At 45.8% G+C, this 17,825-nt stretch overlaps 1 protein-coding gene and 1 long non-coding RNA gene across 2 annotated transcripts in view; one reads left to right on the top strand and one right to left on the bottom strand.

The window, feature by feature from the left end:
* Positions 1 to 109: 109 nt before the first annotated feature.
* LOC146427531 (uncharacterized) lies at positions 110 to 1,556 on the bottom strand. The gene is made up of 2 exons (XR_014856363.1): positions 1,215 to 1,556; positions 110 to 843 (listed from the first exon to the last, which is right to left on the bottom strand). It is a non-coding gene; the product is annotated as an uncharacterized LOC146427531 (long non-coding RNA).
* A 125-nt stretch (positions 1,557 to 1,681) lies between these two features.
* The window catches only part of CBL (Cbl proto-oncogene), a 34,843-nt gene continuing 18,699 nt past the window's right edge, over positions 1,682 to 17,825 (top strand). The window contains exons 1-2 of the mRNA XM_085081625.1: positions 1,682 to 1,964; positions 8,110 to 8,357. Of these exons, the coding sequence (XP_084937751.1) occupies positions 1,818 to 1,964; positions 8,110 to 8,357 (395 nt within the window). The 5' untranslated portion in view covers positions 1,682 to 1,817. The remainder of the gene's footprint in view (positions 1,965 to 8,109; positions 8,358 to 17,825) is intronic.

The following is a 17,825-nucleotide window of genomic DNA, read 5'->3' as shown; positions in this document are numbered from 1 at the left end:
GGTAAAGCTTGGCTGAGTGTCCCAGCAGCACCAAGGTGTGGGGTCCCTGCCTCTGTCCCAACAGTCCCAAGTGAAACCCTCCCAACAGTGCACTGAGACACTCAGAACAGTCCCAAGAAAACCAATCTTTACTTGAAGTCTCACACGTCGCTACAGCCCTGACATGGAGTGACTCACGCCCAGGGAAGCAGATAGTCAGGAATGCAATTGCTCAAGCGTGTTCCCTGATCTCTTTGGACCAGAGCCATGGTGATTTTTGTACTTGGCTCTCACAAAGCCGGTGTTGCCCTCCCCAGGTACTTGTGGTAGCGTGGAGCTGGCCAGGGCACCCGCCGGTGGTCAATCCGGCTTGACTATTAGCCAGAATCCATTAGCACCTAATGGGAAAAGCCTCAGGAACACGGCCTCAATAAACGTTTGACATAGTTGAGGTCAATATAATCCTTAGGAAAATTTGCCCAGGTAATTAAAGCCAGACAAGGAGTTGCCTGGCCCAGAAATATTTACCAAGCTTTACCAAAGGCAATAAAATGAAGGCAGAGAGTTTTATAACCAATCCAGGCCGGGCTCCCTTGTTGTGTTTCGTGCTGCTTCCTGCTGTCCTGTCCATCTGATTTCTCAGTGAGTGGATGCCATAGGGGAAGCAAAGGAGGATGGATCCAGAGGTTGAGGCTGTGCTATCCAACCTGCAGACCTGAGTTTGGGGTGTTTGTGCTCCCCAAAATGCTGTGGCCAAACTGCAGCACCCGCAGTTTCCCTCTGCCTGGTTTCCCGTCACAGCCCCTGCGGTGAGGCTGATGCTGTGAGCACCAGCCACAGCCGGTTTTTGCAAAAGGATGTGTCCTGCCCGGGAGAGGAGATGAAAAGAGGATCTGAAGGCAGCAGAGAAACAGAACTCAACTGACTTTCAAGCCCGTGTTGTAATTTGTCGAAAGTTTGGTGGTGTCAGCTCTGACAAACTCACTTCTTGGTTCCCTTTAGACTTCTTGGCTCCCTTTCCTCTCCCTTGTCTCCTTTTGACCCCCTGGTTCTCTTTTCTCCCCCTGGTCCCTTTTCTCTACCAGGTCCCCTTTTACTCTCTGCTCCCTTTTCACTGCCCAGTCCCCTTTTCTCTCCCTTGCTCTCCGTACCGTTGTCCTCCTCCTTCTCCCGTTGTTACCGGGATGTCGGGGATGGGGGCTCTGCCTTCCCCCGCCCTGGAGCTGCTCGGGTACCTGCCAGGCGCATCGCCACGCTCTCCCGTTCCCGTCCCCTCCCTGCCATGCGGATGCCGCTGCTGCTCCTGCCCCGGGCACATCCCTCCCCGGGAGAGCGGGGGGGCAGCGCCGCTTCCCCGCCTGCGGGCCGTTCTTAGAAAAGGGAAGGCGTCTTCTGGGAAGGGGAAGCGCCGCTGTTTCGCAAGCTGGGCTCGGGGCTCGGCGAGGGCCGCGGGTCCGTGCCGGGGGCGGCGGGCCGAGCGCGGCCCCCGTGTTCCCATGGCGACCGCGCCCCGCCCCGCCCCGCCCGCACCAAGCATGGCGGCCGCTCCGCCCTCATCGGCCTCATTCCGCATGCGCTTCCCCCTCCCACCAATGAGCTTCGGTTCCGCCCCGGCGGTGGGGGCGTGGCCGGGCGCGCGGGGGGGCGGGCGGCCAATCAGCGCCGGCGAGGTGGGCGGGGCCTCGCTGGAACCGGGCGCCGCCGCCGCCGCCACCGCCCACGGCCGCCGCCGCCGCCCTGCCCGGCCCGGCCCGGCCCGGAGCGCCCTCAGCCCGGTGCCCTCCAGGGCCGCGGCCCCGGTGCCGGACGGGCCCCACGGGCCGGGTGTGGGCGCCCCCATGTCGGCGCCGCTGAAGAAGGGCCCCGGCGGGCTCATCGGGCTGATGAAGGACGCGTTCCAGCCGCACCACCACCACCTCGGGCCGCACCAGCCCGGCGCCGTGGACAAGAAGATGGTGGAGAAGTGCTGGAAGCTCATGGATAAGGTGCGGAGGGCGGTGGGATGGAAGCGGCCGCGGGGGGCTGAGGTGGGGTGGGTGGCTGTTGGATAGGGCTGGGCTGGGGGTTTGGGATTTTGGCATCAGGGAGGATGTGGGATGAGCCTGGAACTGTGGGGTTGGCCGGGAGAGAGCGGTCTGCAGCTCGGGGGGAAATATTTGGGGGTCTGAGAGGTGTGGAGGCACAGAATGGGGTGCAGCGCTTTGGGGGGAAGGATGCAGGAAGCATGGAGTGACAGGACAAGGGGGAATGGCTTCGCACTGATGGAACACAGGGTTAGATGGGATATAGGAAAGAAACTTCTCCCAGTGAGGATGGGGAGGCTCTGGCACAGGCTGCCCAGAGAAGCTGTGGCTGCTCCATCCCTGGAAGTGTCCAGGGCCAGGCTGGATGGAGCTTGAAGCAACCTGGGCTGGTGGAAGGTGTCGCTGCCAGGAGCTGGAACAAGATGGGTTTTGAGGTCCCTTCCAACCCAAACCATGCTGTGATTCCATGTGGAAGCTGGTGGAGAGGAGAGGGATGGAGGAGAGACCAGAGGCAGGATGGAAATGGGATGCCAAGATGGGAAGGTGGGGAGGGACATCAGCAGCTCTGCAAGGGATGGGCTTTGAGAGGAACAAGGGACAACTTGGGATGGAGGATGAAAATGTGCTCAAGAGCATCTGGGATACTTCCCCAGGGCAGTGATCACAGCCCCAAGGCTGCCAGAGCTCCAGGATCATTTGGACAATGCCATCAGATTGTTGGGGAGTTCTGTGCAGGGCCAGGAGTTGCACTGGATGATCATTGTGGGTCTCTTCCAACCCAGGATATTCTGTGATATCTGCATATCATGTGCATGTGTAGATAATGACAATCCTGTTGGTGCTGGAGTGAGCACTGGTGGTGCTGGGAAGGATAAGGCCTGGTGACAGCAGCAGGACAAGGGAGAAATCTAGGATTTGCTCCTTGAAAGATGTGCCTTGGCCTGTGATACAGCCTGGTGTGTGAGTACTGCATGGTGAGGCTTTGTGGCAGATTATTGTTTTTAAAATGGACACCAATGTGTTGCTGCACTCAGGGCAAAATATTTTCCTTAAAACCGTGAGCTCAAAAAAGGTAAAACTCTGACTAAACCCCTCTGCAATAAATACACGGAGTTACAGAAAGATAAAGCATTAACTGATGTTAAACGAGAAAAACTTGTGGCGTGGGAGTTGGAAAGGCCTTCCTGCAGTCCCACACCTTTAGGAGGGGCATGGCTCTCTGGGGTCATTAAGACTCTCCCCTCCTCCTCCTCCTTTTAAAATGCCAGGAAATGGCTCTTGCCGGGGGCAGGACACCAGACCTTTTGGCCTGCTGGTGTGATGGGATCTTTGATTTACTGGCCGGGCTAGGTGTGCTGGTCAGTCCAGTGTTTGCAGAAATCCTGGGGAGTTGTCAGGGAAAGATCCAGTGAGTGAGCACAGGCACAGAAAGGGGCACAAAATAAAAATATAATGATTTTGTGGGATTTTGGTAGATGATGACTGTTCAGCCCTGAAAGCAAGGCTAGGCTTGACACATGGCAGTTTATGAACTGGGTTCAGGGCCCTAAAAGTAGTGCAGAGTAAGAGCATCACCCCAGTTGCCACTTGGGGACTGTCACCTGGCCACCTTCTTCCCCTCTGCAAGCAGAGCTTTTGGCCATCCCTCATCCAATTACCCCTCAGGCTTATACATTCCCACTCTTCCTTCTCCTTCCCCTGCATTGTTGATCCATGCAGTGTCTGAACCTCCTGCAGTAAGTGCTAAAAGCAGGCAGAGCAAATGACTTCTTTAAAGGCGTATTAAATTATATTCCTGCCAAGAAATCACTCTGTGTTGGCTGGCTCAACAAAAGCCAGCGCTTATAGTCGTGCCTTGCTGTGCCTGTGATGAGCTTTGATCACCTACAGCGAGGCTGGGGCAAAGAAAAAAAGCCTTTTGAGAAGTGCCATTGGCTCTGTCACAGACACTGAGGGCCAAGCACAAGTGCTGATGTAGGAAAGGCAGTTGGAGCATGGAAACAGGATCCTAAATAAGTGTAACCTGTAAGGATGCACACCTTTGTGTAGAGAACATGGAGCTATGGATGGCAGCCTGTGTTTGACCTCATAACCTGCTCTGTTTGAAGGAAAAGATTGGCCTGGGAAAAAAGCTAATTATTATAGCATTTTGAAATGCAGTGGTTGTTTTTAGGGAGGAAATTTCGCAGCTTCAGGTCTTCACAGCAAGTTGGATGTGTACTCTGTCCACTGACAGAACAGCCCAGGCTGCTGCTGTGTTTGTCACAAGTTGCACCAACCTCTTTTGACTTCAGTTTTGCTAACAGACAGCATCCAGCAGCTCTCAGGCTTAGAGCCTTGCTCAGTCTGATTTGTGCAGAAGGCAAGATCTGGCTCTGAAAAGCCTTTCAGATTTCAGTTAGACTTCAGCTGTACTTATGCACACTCAGGAGAGCACATCTGAATTAAAATCTTCTTAGCAGTGTAGCAAATTGCCAGCGAAACTCCTGGTGAGAAGGGCTCAGTGAATGGAAGGTGTTGAAAATGGGTTCAATTTCTGGGCCAAATAAGTGCAATTCCAGGTGCAGCTAAAAAAGCTGCCGGTGTGCATGTTTAATAGATGATGTTTTTGCCTCTCAGAGCTGCGTGCTGTGTCTGTGTGGGTACACTACACTCACGACCTCATTTGTTAGTCTGCATAATTAGCTGGTGTTGTCAAAGCATCCGCGCATCTCCGCTTTCGGATGTGACTGATGAATTTCCTAGGCAAGTTGATTCTTGTCCAAATATTTTCCCCGTAATGTTCTCCATAAGCTGCCTGACATATTTATGTCTTTCAGATTCTTTCATTTGAAGCCCTAGATTTTTGGGGTTTTTTTGGTCAGGACCATTCCTCCCACTGTGCACGTGGTCACACAGAGCATGGACATAAAATAGCCCTTTCCACCCCTGTTGGATGAGGTGATATTTATGCATTTCTCTGCAGAGCAGAGATGAAATGCAGCCCCCCTGGAGTTCACTGCTGTGGGTGGTATTTGAGGAATAGGTGGGTTAGTCATGAGCTGCTTGGGATGGAGCAGAGGGATGGTGGAATAAATGTGGGAAGGCGTGGAGGAGGAAGAGGAGCTTTGAGATAAAGCTTCTCTAAAGGGTTTCCTGATACCATTCAGTTCCTAGAACTGATATGGAGAAGTGCCACTGCAGGTCACCTTCATTGTGAGTAGGAGAAAGGCCAGATACAAATCCAGCGAGAGATAAGAGATGTTTGAGTAGGTTTTGTTTCGCTGTTGACTTAAGCTGAACCTTAAGGTGAGGTGTGATTTCAGTACAGTTGGCTGTTCAGCTGTTAAAGGGAGGAAAAAATGAGTTTTCAGCACTGAAGCAGGCTGAGCTGGAAGGGAAAATCTTACCTGGGACTGTAGCCCCTGGATGCCTGTCAGGCCTGGGACTCTTAAATTTAGAAATCAGTCAAGGCAAGCTGCAGATTGTTAAGGGAAAGACTCAATTCCAGGCCTCGAATATCTAGATGAGATTCTTTTCCCTTGAATGAGTAGATAACAGATTCTTTCCTCAAAACTGAGTTGGGGAAACTGGGTTTTGATTATTTTCTCCTTTTGAGTTTAGAAAATGGAAATGGGTGAAGTCAATTTTCAGGTTCTTCACAGGCCCACCTCTTAGACTCTTCATGCTAAGCTTTATTGGTGTCTAAAAACCCAGAAATGTCTCCCTAAAAGATTTGTTCCTGAAACAACAAAGCATCAGCCAGGCAAACTTTTGGATGATGATTTAAAACCATGAATTGCTTCTATTCGTTGCCATCACACCCAAACAAAAAAATATCTGCTGCTTTTTGCTCGATTTCCTTCCACGTTGCTGGTCCCTGTGGAAGGCTGCTGAGGGGCAGCTGTTCCCAGGGCTGGGAACATTCCTTTGGATGTTGTCACGATGCTGCAAGTGCACACGTAGAGAAACAAGGAAAATGCCACTGGTTTTGCTGCTGCTGTGTTATAAAACCACCAAGTTTGCTCAAGAGGCAGCAGTTCCCAGCTATGCAGCGTTGTTTAACTGCTTATCTTAGCTCATTTTGGGCTGCTTGGTAAATAAAGGAGCTGATTTGATAATGAAATATCAGCAGTTTTGACCTTTCTGTTAACTGTTTGAGGTACCTACCAAGTCACTTCTTGGGAAGCATTTGACAGGGGCTGTGGGGATGAGCAGTTTGCAGAACTCTGCTGCTGTGGGGGAATTGTTCTGATTGATATCAAAGTCTGAAATGCAGCAGGTCTGCTGCTCCCCTAGCTGGGTATTTTCAAAGGGTAACAGCCAAACTGTTCTCTATTTCCAGCTGGCTGAGGGAAGTGCAGACTCTGCTTGCTTCATGTGGCTTCCTCCTCAGAAGCTGACTGTGTTTGTTAAGATTTTAAACCCACTGTACAATAAACAATTTCTGCTGAAGGAAAGGTTTTGCTGCCCAGAACACAGCTCAGCTGGGTCCGAGGAGCATATTTAGAACTTATTCATGCTCATAGTGAAACTGTCTTTTTTTTTCAGGGCACGAATGTGTTGACTCAATTTGTTGATATGGTTCACTGTACAATGTTCACAGGCTCCAAGGAAGCAGCAGTTGAGGCATCAGCATCAATTGACTAAGTCAGCTGTCTGGCCATCCATCTCTTTATGTTAAAACCTTAGCAGCCTCCTCAAAATGGAGGGAAAAGTTTGGTAGTTTGTTTTCCCGTGTGTTCTTGCAGAGGATTTTTCAGGTGTTTATTTTTTTTTTACTGGCAGACTGATTTTTTTTTCCTGGTTTGAGTTTTGATACACTGTGTGCCTTTCTCTTGGCTGCAGTGAAACCTTTCTCAGTCAGCTCTTGTTGGAGGCACTGCTGTAAGTCAGATAAAATTGGAGATGTCACTTCACAAGGTTGCTTGTTGCAAATACCCTGAATGGCAAAGTGAAATGCTAAAACACTGTTTCAGAAGAAATGTTTACCATCCATGTTTAAGGGAAGTAGGTATTTAAGTGTGCTGTGTAGGGAACTGCTCAATTCCTCTTGAAGGTTTCACAAGGTTTTGTGGAAATGAGGTCCTGCAAAAGGATGTTGAGTTGTTCTTTTGCTTTTTCCCATCCACTTCACTTAAGCTTTGCATTCTGCAGTGCTGCACTGTGTGATATCTGTAATCCCCTCACACCTGGCAGTGCCATGGGGTGAAACCTCATTTATATCCTGGGTGTTAAGCAGCCAGATAATACTCATTATAGTGAGGAACTTCAGGAAAGTGTAGCTACATTTGGTACTCAAGTTTGCTGGAAATCACAGAAGATAGAAGTGTCAGACTGCTGGTTTTTACCTTCTTTATTTGATCCAAAACTTACCTCACATCTCTACTTCCAGCCCTTCCTATAACTGAAAGTTCACCACTTAATTTTTCAAATTGTTGCTTTGCCATCAACTCTCCCTCCTATTATTCTCTCCGTTTAGATAATGGAAAATTTTGGCTATGGTGGAATGGCTTCCTTTCCCCTCCCCTGTCACATAAATTTATTATCATGAGTTTCATCAGTCCACATGCCCTTCAGTCCAGAAATTGCATTCTTTTCTGGTGGCTGGGTTCACTATGTGGAGAAAATAGCCTGGAGAAAAGGAGGCTCGGGGAAGACTTTATCACTTGTACACCTCCCTGAAAAAAAGTTATAGCAAGCTGGGGGCTGGGCTCTTCTTCCAGGCAAGCAGTGACAGGACAAGAGGAAATGACCTCAGGCTGCACCAGGTTGGACATCAGGAGGAATTTCTCCATGGCAAGGGTGGTCAGGCTTTAGGAAAGGGCTGCCCAGGGAGGTGGTGGAGGTGTCCAAGGAAGGACTGGAGGTGGCACTCAGTGCTCTGGGCTGGGTGACAAGGTGGGAATCGGTCACAGGTTGGATTTGCTGATCTCAGAGGTCTTTTCCAGCCTCAGTGATTCCATCTGGACTCGACCAAGGTCTTTTCCAACCTCTGTGATTCCATCTGGACTCGACCAACAAATGGGGTTTGTTGCGAACGTTTCGGAGCATGAGTTGTGTTTAACCCCTGACCCCTGCTCCTCTCCCAGAGTTTTCACCAAGTTGTTTTGTCCATTCCCCACAGGTGGTGCGTTTGTGTCAGAACCCCAAACTGGCCCTGAAGAACAGCCCTCCCTACATCCTGGACCTGCTGCCTGACACCTACCAGCACCTGCGCACCATCCTGTCGCGCTACGAGGGCAAGATGGAAACCCTGGGAGAGAACGAGTATTTCCGTGTTTTCATGGAAAACCTGATGAAAAAAACCAAGCAGACCATCAGCCTCTTCAAGGAAGGGAAGGAACGGATGTATGAGGAGAACTCCCAGCCTAGGTAATGGAGGGAAATGGTTTCTAGTGTTTATTGTAGGAATTAAATGCGCTGGAAACTTTGTGTTTAAATCAGTGTTCACCTTGTCAGCTTGTCTGTCATTTTGTACAAAGGCACAGCTGAGATCCAGGGATATCTTCAAGGTGAACAGCATTTGCTGAAAAGGATAGGTGGAGGTAGAAAATGGTATTGCTGAATATAAGGCTCTCTTGGACAAAATAGTATGAATTTAATGAGCACTTTACTATACCTGAAATGGTGTTTCTTCATCCAGCTTTAAGAAAAGGAGAGACAAGATGGTGATTTAAGAGTAGAGTAAAGCTCTGGAAAAAAAAATTAATTCTTCACATTTGTGTAGCTGTTGGCAGCAGGTCTAACAGACAGAGATATACAAGGCATACATTTGTAACACTAATTTCAGGATTTTGAAGTAGATGCTGAATTTAAAAATAAAAAAAAACAAGGTGGAAAAAAACATGAAAACCACCCAGTGGCTGAACATAATTGCCCTGGGGAGAATGTGGTTAACGCCCTGGCAACAACTTGGAATTACTGGAGGGGGAAAAAGTGCTGGCACATGTTTCTGGTTTAATACTGAATTCTGTGTAGCATATTCCCTAATATTGAGCTCCAAGCAAAGGCTGTGACTGTGACTCCAGAAGGCATTGCTGATGCTGCTTGGATTGCTACTGACTGTTGAAGAATGAACTAAGAAATGGAAATTTCTTTCTGGGGTGTTGTCAGCTGTGTGTATTGTGATCTGCCTGTCATAAATCTGGAGCATCTGAGGAGTAAATGATGGCTGTGTCAGTCATAAATCCAAAATCCCACCTCCAGTGCCTTGGTTTTTCAGAGAGAAGCAAAAGAGAAGTAATTTCAGAGAGTTAATCATCCTAGTTGGTTTGTAATCCAGCTAATTGACTAGAGGGAGCAGGGGAAATCCAGATTGATAGATGTGAGTGTCAGGGTTGCAGCAGAGGCTGCTGTTCTCACAGCAGGGATGGGAATCCTTGGGGAATTGCTAATTGTCCCATTTATGAATAAACAGCTTAGCAGGGAAGGAACTGTGGTGAGATTTGTGTTAAACACCAGCATTAAAACAGCATCACATCCTGGCTACTCTCATGGCATCTTCCTCTGCTTTTGCAGGCAGCCCAGGAAGCAGCAGGGACTGTTTTGTCCTAAAGGGGTAACACCAGAGAGCCTTTTCCTGGTGCTGGTGATGAGCTTGGCAACTTTGGCAATTCTTTAATTTGGCACAGGAAAGGACAAGGTTAGAGCAGTCAGTGCATATGGTTAGTGTAGCAGTTCAGGAGAGACCCACAGAGAATGGGGATTTTGGTTTTGGGGGATTCTGTTAAATGCTGCAGGGCACCAGATTCCATGGTTGTGGGAGCTCTTGGATCCCAATCACTCCAGTGCTATTTGTTAATTAAATTAAATGAATTTTTGCTCTAAATGCATCTATAGATATAAAATGTATTTACTAATGTAAGGTGAAGAAACTCAAATTTTCTCACCTTGCTAGGAGCTGAAGAAAAATACATCTTTTTTTTTCATTTATTTTTTTAGTAAGGATTAATAAATTCAAATAGTCCTGGTGTGGGAGGAGCTTTGTGGAAGATGGTCAGCAGTCTGTAAAGCAAACAAATAGAACCTGAACCTGATATTCACTGGGAATGTACTCATGGCACTGTGTCTATGTATATATATATATATAAAATCTAGTTTGCTCTTGATCTCATGCAGGTTTGTGGCCATTAGTCTGCAGTGGTTCGAGAGCAGGACTTTAAAAGTTTAATGAACGTGTTGTTTTGACCTTTTCTGACTTTTTCCCCTGCTGTTTTTGAACCTTTTTTCCTTCTCTCTTCCAGACTTAGCATTCATTTTGCTACCTGTTGTGTGTGACCTTATTTTCTTCCCCAAATGGCTCTCAGTGTAGAGCCAAATGCACTATTTTGACATTTGCATAAGCAGTGTGAAAGCTGTGCAGCTGTTAGAGCTACACACCAGTCATGAAAAATGACTGAAGCAGGATCAGAACTGCCCTGATCACTTGAGCATCACCTTTATTATTATCTTCTTATTTCCAGCTTGCTCTTTGTGTTTTTCCTCTCAGACATTTGGGAGTTCTCTGTAGCACTGTGGTTTTGGTGTAGAGTGCTTCAGACTATAAAAATATAAATTAACCATGATTGCTCCTCTCCTGCCTAAATTCACACTGCCATTTTTTTGTGAGGAGAACTCACTTGTTTTATTAGGAGAGCTTTCAAAATGCTATTTCAATTCTGCTTTAGCTCACTTCCATGTCTGTTTAAAAATTCATGCTGCTGAGGGTGCTTTTAAAGCTCTGTGTGCACTTCCTGGCTGATAGGTACGAGCAGTAACTTCTGGTTAGTGTTTAAAACTGAATTTTAGGGAGTAGATCAAGTGCAATTTGGTGATTTGTGAGTTGCTGTGGGGTTTTTATTGGACAGACTGTGTTGCTCCTCTGAGTTTTGACAGCTGAAAGTCACATCTGCAGGCTTGGAATCAAATGGTATTTCAAGAGTTAATAATTTGGGGTATTTTGTTGTATGCTTGTAATGAGGTAAAGGCAAATCATGCAATAATTGATTGGCTGCATGCAGTAATTAACAGGAATTCTTGAGGCTGAGCACATTTCCAGAGGTGTTGGTTCCTTTTCTTTATAGATCCAGTGGTAAATATGTGACTTCTCCATTGTGAACTTCTAGAGTTTCCTTTTTAACCAGTGATAACAAAAAACTGGTTCAATAAACATATTTTTTCCCTGCAATGTGATGGTTCCAATGCATGATAGTGCCATTCTTGCTCTGAACATGCCAAACCTGCCTCAGCTCTTGATTTCAGTTTCATTTAGAGGCTTGGTGGGTTTTTGGACTATTTTTTTTTTGTTGTTGTTTCCATTGCAGAGAGCTTTTACTTCTCTAGCCCTCTTGCTTGCACAGAAGAGCTGCCATTTGTCAGCTCTCCACACTACATAAATTACTTATTGCAGCAGTGGTTTTGCAGTTGTGTAAATAGATTATTCTTGACATGGCAGGAGTGAAAAATAGCTTGTTGATCAGGAGACAGGTAGAGGAATTGTCTGTTCCTTGGGAAAGGATTCATTAGGCTAAAGATCCCATTTTTCACCCAAGAATCAAATTTACTAATTGTGTTAAACCAGTCTGTAACGAGGGGAAATTCAGAGAGGTTATTTTTTAAATAAAATCAGAGCACTGCAAATGTTTCCACATTAGAACACAGCTATGGAAGCTGCAGGGTGGGTGAGGAGAAATAATCACTCAGGATGTGGACTGGATGTTTAAGGAATAGCAGAAGTTATTTTTCTAGTTCAACTTTGGGCAACAAACTGTTAACAAAGCCAGATAACAAAAGGAATATATCTGTAGACAAAATGGGGTTAGGCAGGGAGTATAATAAGCTTTTTCCATCTAGCATGGAGGTGAAAAAAAAGCTTTGGGAAGCTGGTCCATGTTTAATTGTTCTGACAACTGCTTAGGGGATGCTGGCTCAGCAGGATTTCATATTCTTCTCCAGCTCCAATGTTAAGACTTACTAATTTACACAGGAAAAAGCTCCCAGTTTAATGTCTCCTGGAAATGACCGTGCATATCTCTGGAGGGGAAGGAAGTGCATGAAGAATGACTTGTGGGGGGAAAAAAAGAGAGAGAAAAAAAAAAGGTTGGAATTTAAAAAGGAAAAAGTTGGAAAACACTTGTGCTAAGCCCTGAACCAGAAAACCCTTTGGGGGGAAGGGGGGTTGGTGCTCTAATCTCATCTTTGAGACTTCTTGCACACATTCCTGCCCAGAGAAAATGAGATAGCCCAAAATGTGGAACTCAAATGGTGCATGTGAGTCCTCTTTCTGTCACTTCCTTCTAATACAGCAGGACTTTTTTTTTTTTTTTTTTTTTTTTAACAAAACCCACTAGTGTGAAGTCTACATCTGCATTTAAATTAGAACATCTTAAAGAAAAGAACAGGCTCCAAAGCTGCCCACAAGAAAGGTTTCCTTGCCAGGCTCCAGCATATGAACACTAACTAACTGCTTATTACCCAAGAAGAAATTCATTATCATGTAAATGCTGTTGGAGAGAGGAATGTGAATTATTTCTTTTTAATTTGGTTTTAAATTGCAATTTAGGTGATAGTTTTGGAACTTAAGTAACACTTAGCATAATTGGCTTTAGCTTGCATTCATTATAGTTTTCTTTCTGTCTAAAATGGGACCACCGTCTTGAAAATCAATTTGTGGACAACTGGGAGATCTCAGATGATTGCATAATAAGGAAGGAAGATTTTTATTCCTCTTCCCTCTCAAGAGCCTATAAAATTGTAGAGTTTTATGGGAGGCTGTGGACTTGCTGCTGTGGGTGGAATTACAAGCACGTTGGTTCGTTTGTAGTAATTATCATTGGAAATGTGGATGGATTTCTCCATGCTGGCAAAAATGTGCTGCTGCTGCTGCTGCTGCTACTTGGCAACTGCATCATGTCTCTTGGGTGCTTGGCTGGGGTGTTGAGGGCTGAGGTGCCACATTTGGGATTTCTGGGGTTGGATTTTAGGATTTTAGCCCATCCCATCCCTGCCATGCCCAGGGACACTTTCTGCTGGCCCAGGGTGCTCCAGCATGCCCTTGGACACTTCCCAGGGATCTTTATTCTTAGAATAAAGAATTTCTTAATATCTACTCTGAACCTGCCCTCCCTCCTTGCCCTTCCATCTTGATCTCCAAGACAGTGTTGAGGTGGCTGAAGATTAATCGTGAAATGTGGAATTTTCTTTAATTTGGAATCAGGGCTTTTGTGCTCTGTTTTTCTCATTAACCATTGCAAATAGCTCCTGAAATATAAATTTCGATTCCAGTGCAGAGAGCCCAAAATTAAGTATAATGAGAAATATCCTGAGCAGTGAGTTTGCTGTGTAATCCCCTCGAATCTGGCAAAATGAATTAATCTGTTACCTAAGTGAGAGTTTTGTCCTTTACCTTGTCAATCCTCTTGACAAGAGCCTATGCTGAGCTCTTTCCAGACCATTAATCATATCAAATGTATTCTTCTCTTTAAAGTGTTTTCTGTAACATTTGAATTTTAAAAGCGGATTTTTAGCTTCTTAACAGTGGGGAAAAAAATGTAACACCAGCATTTGTGCCTAAGATAACAAGTCCAGATCCTTTAAAGGTCAGTAGGTTTGGTTCTTATGATCAGCACAGTGGCTCAATACTCTTTCTACTTCACATCACTTACAGCCTTTTGCATACTGATAGGAGTATATAAAGTTTTTGGGTGTTTTGTGGCCTGCAGTGTGTTTAGTGTCACACTTTGAAGTGTGGGCAGGCTCTGCTCACAGGACTCCAGGTGTTTAAATATATTTATGTGTGCTGAAAAGTGCCAGGGTTCAGCAGAATGCAAGGAAATTGTCCTGTAAGTAACTAAAGCACTGAAAAGGAACAAGCTGATGGTGAGAAATTTCACATTATTCTGTTCTTTTAGCTGTCCTGAGGAAATGCTGTAAATGTTAGAGAGCTGCAGCCCAGCCTGCCTCTGTAAGGTGACTTCTGCTGAGCCAGTAATAGTTAAGTGGAATTTCATTCACTTCCTGTGTTGCAAGTTGGGTTGAAAGTAGTTCCGCTGTTTCTATTTTTAACCGCGATCCGATCCCTGCCTGGAGAGGATGCCTGAGCTGTCTCAGGGTTACAAAAGGCAGCTTGGGATCACCTCGAGCATTTCCACTCACTGCTTGTGTGAGCATGAGGAGCACACAGAATACTCCTGGCTGGGGTGGGAGCAAAATGTAAGATACAGTTCATTTTGAAGCCAGGCACATCAAACTCTGTGCTGAAATCAAACTGCTCGTGCCTGGTGCTTCTGAAAGCCTCTGTGATGTGAGAACCTCATATCTTGGTGGTTTTTGAAAGGTGAATTTTACTTGTTGAAGTTGTTAAAAGAGCTGTTTGGGGTTTGGTTTTTTTAAAATTTTTTTTAGCTCTTCAGTCTTTTAAGTGTAAAATTGTAAGATGTAGTTATAGGAAAAAACCTGTGGGTTTGTGATTTGTGTTTTAACAAGTAGTGGAGCTTGCACTTACCTCCAGTAGATGCTAACCCTGTCACCTAAACAGAATCTGGTGGTCAGCATGCAAGAATAAGAAATAAAGACAGTAATTACAGAGAAGTGAAGCGTTTTGAGGCTGGCTGCAACTCATAATTCCTCTGTGTTTGTAACATGCCTTCAGCAGAATGAGCTTCACAGACACGACAGTATGTGCACGTCAAATTATGGCATGTGAGCACAATATTGTGACTAAATCAGCCTGTGGAGCTGCTCCTTGCTACGTGTGAGGAACTAAATTATACTCTGTCAGCTGGGTAGCTCTGAAGGAGGTGAGAAATATTGGAAGAAAATGAAAAAAAATCGTAGCTGGCAGTGGCAGAAGTGGTAGTGCCACATTAACATTGCCTTGAGGGGAAAAAGCATTTAGTCACGAAGCACATTAATTTAACTAATTGTGTCAACGTGGCTGAGAGAGACATCCCTGATTAAACCATCCTCTGCCCTTAATGGCTTTCCAAGACAGAGACCATGAGGTGGAAAAACACTTTTGTCCAGGAAGCTGGGAAAGAAAAATCTACTCTGGGTCTGGGGGGAGACAAGAGCACCAGAAGCTCCAGCTGGGGCTGAAAATGTGGAAATGCCTCTTGAATTCCCCAGAAATCCATGGAGCAAAGCCATCCTGAGGCAGGAAGGAAGGAGCAGAGCCACAGCGAGGGGACTGGGAGCAGGAAGGAGGGAGGACATGCCTGTGCCCTTGGGGAGCCAGCTGGGCATGGAGTAACTGAAGAAACACTCTTGCTTCACGCTGGTTTTGGTTCCCCAAAGCAGTTGCTTGACACCTTAGTCTGTAGAGCGTGGGGAGTGTTGAGCAGCAGGGTCTGACAGCAGTGAGTGCAGCTGAACAGCCTCTGCAGCTCTTTCTGGGGTCTTACAGAAACAATTCCAGCTCACTTGGTGTCCAGCACTGATACAGGTGTTCCTCACTAGGGAAACACTCAGTTACTGTATACAGTGGAAAAATATTTGGCTTTTTACGTTTTCACTCGTTGATTCATTCTTTCTAACCATAATAAACTGAAAGCTTTGCACCTCGGTGTGAAAGCACTCAGGGCTGTGAAATCCCACCTCAGCCATGGCTGTTGCAGTCCTGGCTGTGAGCACAGAACACAAACAGCTCTGGTTCTCTGATGTTGGCACAGGTGTTGCCTGCAGCTGGCTGCACACAGCAAAGGGAGCTCACTGATGTGGCCTGTGGTCCCTGGGTGACGTTTGCAGCAGGGCTGGGGTGGCAGGTGGTGAAATTCCCCAGCAGCAGGGTTTAGGTGCTGCAGTCAGTGCTTCCCAAACTGTGCTTGGGGATGGTTTTGTGTTGACTGCTGGGTTTAGCTAGAATTTTGGAAGGGGACATTGTCGTGGGACCTGTTATCATGTGGCTTGAACTGTTTGGAAATCTCCAGTTTAACAACCCTAAATATTCTCTGAATATATCACCCTTTTTCTGGGAGTACATTGACATCTGTTCAGTTGAGGCAATGGCCACAAGAACAGTTCTGATGGTACTGAAAATAAAACACAATCATCAGTAAACCTTGATGCACCAATAAAAATGTTCACTCTAATTGCAAGCATTTATTTGGTCTGTATTAATTTAGAAATATGTAAATTGTTTCAATAAAGAAAATATTTGTCCTTTGAGCATAGGATTGGTAACTGTTAGCTGTATGTAAAAGCCACTAACACAAACTATTCTGCAATTTGCTGCTCTTTATGTTCACTTCCTGTGGGTTCTGCTGTTATCTACCTACAGTACAGCTGAATATTTGTAAAAAATATTGAAAACCTTAAGAATTTAAAATGCCCAGCTCTCAGAAATGTTTTTGGAAACAGAGTCCTTCGATGCCTGTGTGTAAAGCCATCTGTTTATCCATCCTTAAGCCTGAGGAAGTTCTTACTTGTCTCATTAACTGATGTGCTCAGCTGAGTGCAAGCACTTCCTGGAGCTCAGCTGAGGCAGAAGGCTCTGGGGCAGAAGAGATAAACAACTGGACACAGGAATATTCCCTGCCTTCTTGCAGTGTTAACTGTTTTGACTAACCCATGCACTTGTTCAGGGTCAGAAAGGTATCAATGTGCTGGTCTGATCATACCTGAATTTCCCCACGCTGTGCTGGGCAGCAATAGGAGAGTACAAAATCATTAACAGGTTTATTAAAGCTTCCATTTTTATAAACTCATAAAAAAAAAAAAAAACAGCTTCTTTGCTTTTTTTTTTGCTTTTTTTTTTGCTTGGATTTTAGATGGATTAAATTGTTGACAGCAGCATGGTGTTTGCTTTCTATTCTTGCATCAACATAAACTGTCCTCTTTTTTTGTCATTTTATGGGAGTGAGTGCTTTCAGAAACCCACAGCTCAAACCTCTGATTTGCAATTTCCCTAGTGTTTGTCAGCCAAAGGCGTTGCAGGGACATGGTGGGAATCTCCACGAGGGAGGGAGGGAGCTGGGGTGTGAATTTACAGTTAAATCATCTTCCCTGTACCATGAGCTCAGAATCTGAGCCTTCCCCTGGAAAATGCAGAGTTGCTTATATCACACACAGCTTTGGATTACTTAACACCACCAGGAGGGAAAGATGCACAACCCAAACTGCAGAAGTGCTTGAAAATCCCCAGTTTGAGTGTGTAACACATCCAGAGACAGCTGGGCAATGGCACAGCTTGTGGAAGAGCAGCTGGGGGCTTTTCCTTCTGTTAATCCCAAGCACCTGCTGTTGTTGGACATGTATGAAATGACAAAAACCAGAATTCCTTGTGTAGCTTTCCATAAACACTTGGAGAATTTTTCACTGCTGCACACAAATCAAAATGTGTTTGAACAAAGAAGGGTAAGAGAGAACTGCTGTCAAAGAAGGTTTAGAGTTTTGGGTTCTTCTAATCTACCCAGACTGTGTCAGGGTATGGAGAAAGGTCTCATGTGGGGCTGAGTAAATAGTAGAATATATGTCAAGCAATGTGGTCACTCCCAGTTGAATTTAGACCCTGTGAAAATGTGGCAAATGTCCCAAATGTCCATGGAATTTTTGTGGAAAGGCTGGAGGTCAGTTCTGCAATCAGGCACATTAACAGGATAAATCCTTGAAGTAGGACTAGCATGTCTGGAGCAAGTGGTAGCTGAAAAACATCAAAGACTAAATAAATAGGAACCAATCCAGAATATCAGAAATTGGTAAAAGGCTGAAGCCTGGGCGAGTGGAATTTGCTGCCAAAAACAAGTGTCTGCTGCAGATGGGAAAACAAGGAAATCCAATGTGACTGGAGATGTTCCATGCCTCTCCCTGCTTGGTTCACTGTTTAAATAATCAATGCCATCAGTGAGTCTGTGCAATGCCTTGGTG

The sequence above is a fragment of the Lichenostomus cassidix genome, chromosome 24 (assembly GCF_008360975.1).
Source record: "Lichenostomus cassidix isolate B80296 chromosome 24, HeHo_3.0, whole genome shotgun sequence".
NCBI classification, from domain to species: Eukaryota; Metazoa; Chordata; class Aves; order Passeriformes; family Meliphagidae; genus Lichenostomus; species Lichenostomus cassidix.
The sequence above is the reverse complement of the archived record's forward strand: the minus strand, read 5'-3'. Positions and strand labels throughout refer to the sequence as shown.